This window comes from Lottia gigantea (genome assembly GCF_000327385.1).
Source record: "Lottia gigantea unplaced genomic scaffold LOTGIsca_44, whole genome shotgun sequence".
Lineage (NCBI taxonomy): Eukaryota > Metazoa > Mollusca > Gastropoda > Lottiidae > Lottia > Lottia gigantea.
Genome location: NW_008709540.1, coordinates 1,537,009 through 1,543,440, shown reverse-complemented (window position 1 = coordinate 1,543,440; position 6,432 = coordinate 1,537,009). Strand labels below are relative to the sequence as shown.

Here is a 6,432-nt window from a genome sequence, read left to right as displayed (position 1 = left end):
CCCTTTAATTCAATGAATCCATAAAACTAAGTAATAATCCAGTAAACTAGTTAATTTTGAAACACACTTAGAAACGCGTTTAACTAATAACTTAGCTTTTTTGGATATATCTGCTATAAAGAGATTTTATTCTGTAGTCGTGGCACCTGGTCAGTCTGACTGATGAATACACACACTTGTTGACCAAGTTTGAGTCTTTAAATTTTATCTCAATTCTAAGAAGAAGTAATCCTTTAATAACGTGTCATATAAAATCAGATTGTTCTATGTCAAAGACTGATAGAGAATGTCTTTCATACAACACATGAGACTGAAATGGCAAATTAAACATAGAACCGGTATATAAGAAGTTGTGCCGTCTCCTTATTTATGTTTCTGTCATTATATAATATTATCACATGCTTAACAACTTTCAATATATTTCTGTAACATTGTTATAGTTAATTATCGTTTTCAAACTTATTTTGGTAAATTTCGTTTCGGATAAAAGATCAATATTTAGTCTACTTTCATTTTCACTTTCTATTTTCGGTAGAAATCAGACTGTTGTTGCTTTTATTGTTTTGGATTCAATCCACCTTTTTTCTATGTCATCCATCGTTAGTAAACCAAAGTGTGAGTAGGATTGTGTTCTATAATGATTATTTTTGTATTATGCATTGATATTTCTCCGATAAAGTGCACTTTGATGGTTTTTGGAGTGACAGTCTGAGCAAGTATTTTATGTAAACATCGCTATATTTTGAGTGTTTTCATTGCATAACTTACCGTTATATTGAGTCAATATGAGAACTGTTTAGCCTTTGTATTGTCAGTATGTGTAACATTGTGTTTTATGTTTGTTTCAGCTTTTTACCTCGTTTTCTTCTCAATAAATCTATGATACTGAGAACTGGTTATCTATCTGCAAAGATCCCTTGCGGAATAGAAGTTACTATTCTGTATGGACGTTCACCCGATTTCTCATTCTACAGTGTGCCCATGCTGAACACATACCAAATGCTTATTTTTTAACGAGTATATATTATTATAACTCTCCAAAAGTGATGTCGGGTTGTTAAAAGTGAGTGCATATCCCACTGAGCTATTGAGATTAAATTATTACCTGTTTTGTGTCAATTTCATCTCAATGTCTGTAAGAGGGGTTGGTGTGTAACCTAGCTCATCAAACCTATCTATATCTGCACACGTTAACTTTGGGTTGGATGGTTTTTCACAATACCAAGGAAACCCACCATTTAACACAGTAAAGTTGCATACTTCAGCTTTCTGTCTGAAGAAACTACATGCGGTTTCTTCCTTCAGCTTAGACTTCGTGAATATACCTCCATGATAGTAGAGAGTGCGATATTGACGCTGCCACCTGAGCCGGGTCGCAATTTCCTCCCTGGAGTGCTCTATCTTGGCGTATATTACAGATCTTCCGTCCCATAAAGCTTTTATAGATGCGACGTATGTTCCGTTTGAAACGTCTACGACATCACCTACTATCTTCAAACCGCGGTCTTTGTTAGCAGAAACCATCCATATTCTGATATCATCTCCACCGACACGTCGTGGTTTTCCTGCTCTATCAATCACCTGAATGACTACCTTAAACGTATCACCAGCGACAAGCTTTTGGCGTGGGTTTAGAAATGATAACTTAGACAACTCAGCACTGGGTGTATTGGTAATGTTATGAATGTACGAATCGTGCAATGTGATCGCTTCGATGTTGGCCATATCTTGCTTTGGAAGCACCAATGGCTTCGAGTATTTGCCGGGCATAACGCCGGTTTTATAAAAATAACACCGACACATGTATGAACAGGGACCACCTCGTTTGTTAATTTGTTCACACTGCTGTATTGTTTTGAACGCAGGTAACTCGCATGTGGATTTAAATTCGAACAAATGTTCCCAAAACATTGACTTCATTGAATTGTCGGCGACCTGGATATCATGTCCATTAACATCGGCAAGAGGCACTGGTAAACTGGAATAACAAACAAGCACAGATAAGTCGTTACAGCATCCTCGATGAGATTTTCCCTCACTGCATAAATACATTTACTATTCAAACTATGTCAATATTGTCACGTGATCAGTTATCACGTGAATCTGGTAATTTAAATATCAATGAAAACAAAACATCCGTAAGATATGTATTCAAACTGGTAATAAAATGTATCATTGGAAAACAAATAGTCAAAATATAACATTTAATTCAGATGTAAGTTTCTAAAGTGTAGGACTTTATTTACTATCACGAGACATACTGAAATACTGAATATACCGAAAGTAAAGAGTCTCGCCTAAGAAGACACAACGAAATTCACCATTCATTAACGAGTCAGATTGAGCTAACATAAACCTCCGAGAATTACCGAATGATTGTACGACAATGTGCAACTGAATTTATACAGTCAAGCAATGCTGCGTGTATTGTGGTGGACAGAAAGCACTTACTTTATCTACGGTTTACTCATAAATTTATGTCTTGTAACATTAAAGGTGCACCGGTCAATTTTGCCAAAGCCTTTGGTGGGGTCAACATTAAGGCGTGTCTGGTGGGAATAATGCGGCTAGTGTTGGTTTGTCTGGCATTGACCGTTGTTTCTTGAGATGTGGCAAAACAAAAATAACTTTGCTTCAAGTGGTAACCGTCTACACATCCAGGATAGCTATAAGACTCATTTCGCGTGTAACTGACATTGATTTTGACTTGTTGATTGTAATGTATGTCTGATAATAATTATTTATTACCTTCCGTTCCATAGCTTAGTCGAACTATAGTATCTGTAGACACTGGCCACAAACACAAATACCAGAAAAACTATAACTCCTGAAATCATAAAGACAAATTTTCGTTTTATTTTTATAATATTTATACATATATTTTTTTAATTTTAATAAAAATATTTGATTCATATGGAACATGACCATGATTGAAGAGCAGATTATAGTTCGTTTTATTTATTCAAACTGTCTATAAAGCCACAGAATGGATAGTGTGAGGGGCGTAGCCTCTTCTTTGGCTTAGTAGACAGTTTGGGTGCTTTATCTTACTTAAATAATAGTTATTACGCCATCATTATCCATTATCTAAGAGTGTTGTTAGTAATACGCACTAACTGTCCATTGTTTGGTAAACACTGTTCACTAACTGTCCATTATCTGGTAAACACTGTTCACTAACTGTCCATTATCTGGTAGACACTGTTCACTAACTGTCCATTATCTGGTAAACACTGTTCACTAACTGTCCATTATCTGGTAGACACTGTTCACTAACTGTCCATTATTTTTAAAAGTGTCCATTATTTTGGGGGGGTTTTGGACACTTTATTTTAGACAGTTTTTCCTTTACATGTTGCACTTGAGGTAATTAAAGGATACACACCAGATATATTTTTCAATTAAATTTGACCACAATGTTTACGGAATCACATTTTGACATTTTTGTATGAAATCAAATATCAACCATCAAATCTAGTATTGAGAGTCTAGCTAACCTTTAAAATAACTTATCAGCGTATCACAGAGCAAAGCGCTAGCGACGTGAAGCAATCGTCAAAAACTATCATGGTTTAAAATTTCAATCTAGACTCACTGTGGTGGTAGTTAATTAACGCACAGTTCTAGTTCAACTGTTTAAAGGGGTATTCTGCTTTTTCTGTTTAAAGGTTTCATCATCAAAAAACGTCGTAAATATACCTGAAAACCTTTCTTAAATATTATATCTATGTATCTTCTTGATCAAACATAATTTGTTTTGAAATGGTTAATAAAAAACGGAGAATACTAATACTAATAATACTGAACTAGTTTGACCTAGTTTTTGTGTTTGCTTTTATATTAACTCTATACTTTCAGTTGAAACTGTTAAAAAACGTAGGAGACATATTTCTCTATACAATAAGCATACAGAACTTTAATTCACGCTAACTTTTTAAATAGATTTGTCGTGAACAAATTAACGGCAGGATTTTTTTAGTTAAAACTTTCAGGCAAGATCAGGGACACGTAATCTTTTTAAATATTTTTGGCCTTTAAAAAATTGACGGATGGGTTTTTTTACTCAAAACTTTCATTTCTCTAGAATTTGGTGTATAGTTTTCACAAATTTGAGCTAAAAAAAAATTCGACCCACAAAAAGCGGAATCTCAGATTACTACAGCTTTCATTTTTTAGTATCCTGTGTGTTTAATAGCTTAAAGACTCAAAACACAATACTACAGCAGGTCTAATTTGACTTGATGCTATTAATTTTTTTCTAGGACAGTGGTTCTCATCAGAGTCCAAGTGCAACCCATTCTAAATAAAAAAGAATGTGAAAATTGGAATGAGAGAGAATTGGGGGTGAATTATACACGGGGAGAGGGGGAGGGGGGAGGGGATTTTGATTAATAATGGGGGAATAGAACAACAGTTCCAGAATGAACTAGTTAACCTTTAAAATAACTTATCAGCTTATCACAGAGCAAAGCGCTAGCGACGTGAAGCAATCGTCAAAAACTATCATGGGTGTACAAAAAGGAATGGGAAACTACAAATATTCATCCTATTAAATATGTGAAAATAACACCAATAGAAGTGTGTTTATAATCCATAATCATAAGATATTATATTTTCTCACTATCCAAATATTTTTCCTCTATTGATTGTAAGACTGATATTCTAGAAGGTCTAGTCGTTATATTCTAAACTCATTTGAATTTCAATCAATCAGTGAATTGTTTTGATCACATTTAATTTTAGTTTGGCTATTATTTAAGTTGATTTACTCTGTTTTACACGTTTTAAATATTAACGCTATAGCACACTGTTATGATTTACTAATTATACACAACGTTTCAACAATTTACACTCTAGCACAATGTATGGTTAACTAATCCTATGTGTTATTATACCCAACGTTTCAACAATTTACACTCCTGAATTTTATTGTACATAACGTTTTAACAACTTACACGTTTCACAAACAATGTTGTGGTTAGTTTGATGTTACATAACGTCTCAAGAATTTACACTGTAACACGATGTGGAGGTTAGTCTTTGTCTAATAGTAAGGATTTATAGGGGGTGGAGGGTATTACAATTAGAATAATTCCTTCAACATTATTTCTATACATGAAAAAAAAGGCGAGCCGTATTCTAAACTGATAGTTCTGGATTTGAAGGCTCGAATTTTGACGTTGAGCTGTTAACACTATTTCTGATTGACTTACTAACAGAACTATTTGGCCCTTTAGACCTCATTTTAAAATTAGCAAGTGACGAAAATGAATTGTGTAAAGTGACTGTCATTTTATTGCCTCCAGTTTACATCTAGGTAAAACTAAATTGGCTTGTGAGCGAATGCAGAGATTTATTAAGGAAAGAAGGGATTTCTATTTAAATTGATTTTTAATATAGTGTGAGTGCATGTTTCATTTTAGTAATCCAGTGTTAAGTTTAAAACGTTGATAGATTATGAGCTGAATGAGGTATAATTCATGAATGTTGAAGTGACAGTATGCAAATCTTTCATGATAAAGAATACCTGAATATATTTCTAAAATATACTTATTACATCTATGTATCTATCTTGATCAAACTGAATTTGTTTTAGGAGGGTTAATTAAAACGGGAGTGTACTAATTGTTAATTAAGCAATATTATTAAAATATTATATTTTAGTAGAAACCTTTACAATACGTAGAGGACATATTTCTCCATACAATAAGCATAACGGACTTAGTTTACGCCAACCTTTTAAATAGATTTGGCGTGAACAAATCAACGGCAGGAATGTTTTAGTTATAACTTTCAGGCAAGATCAGGGACACATTTCTTTGGATTTTGTTTTATAATTTTCATAAATTTGAGCAAAATATTTTTTTCGACCAACCTAAAAATAGAATGCCTCTTTAAACAAGTCTGCAGATCTTGAATCATAGTTTGCGTCTAGGTATGTATATGAATCTCATAAATGTCATTTAGATACAAATATGCAGGCATACTACATACATCAAGGTGTCGTCCTGTTTGTATTTTCCATATACAAATAAAAAAAAAAATCTAAAATAATCATTTTTTACCTGATAATTTTTTATAAGTTGTGTTAAATAAGTTGATTTTAAACATTCTCTTTCATGTATTCCCCAGCACGACTTGTTCCTATGAAAACTGTACAGGTGTAAAAATTCAATATGTATAGTCTATATAACACATCCTTATCCGTGTAGAGATTGTAAAACTGTCTATTTCAGTGTACACACTGACAACACTTTCTGTAAGGCCTAGTTCATACGTCGATCTTCTGGCGTGTCGAATATAAAAGCCATTTAGGTCAACGCAAATCATTCAGATTGGCAGTTGATTCAAAATAATTCAATTATGTTATAGTGCCAATATTTGTAATTTGAATGGTAGGTGTGTTGGGGATATGTTGGGAATATGTTGGGG

General features: G+C 33.5%; 1 protein-coding gene across 1 annotated transcript in view; it reads right to left on the bottom strand.

Moving 5' to 3' along the window:
- Positions 1-3,303, bottom strand: part of LOTGIDRAFT_164297 (hypothetical protein) — a gene marked incomplete at both ends in the record, with an annotated part of 5,535 nt that extends 2,232 nt beyond the window's left edge. Inside the window, 3 exons of the mRNA XM_009060793.1 lie at positions 1,106-1,978; positions 2,749-2,827; positions 3,246-3,303. Of these exons, the coding sequence (XP_009059041.1) occupies positions 1,106-1,978; positions 2,749-2,827; positions 3,246-3,303 (1,010 nt within the window). The remainder of the gene's footprint in view (positions 1-1,105; positions 1,979-2,748; positions 2,828-3,245) is intronic.
- Positions 3,304-6,432: the final 3,129 nt, after the last annotated feature.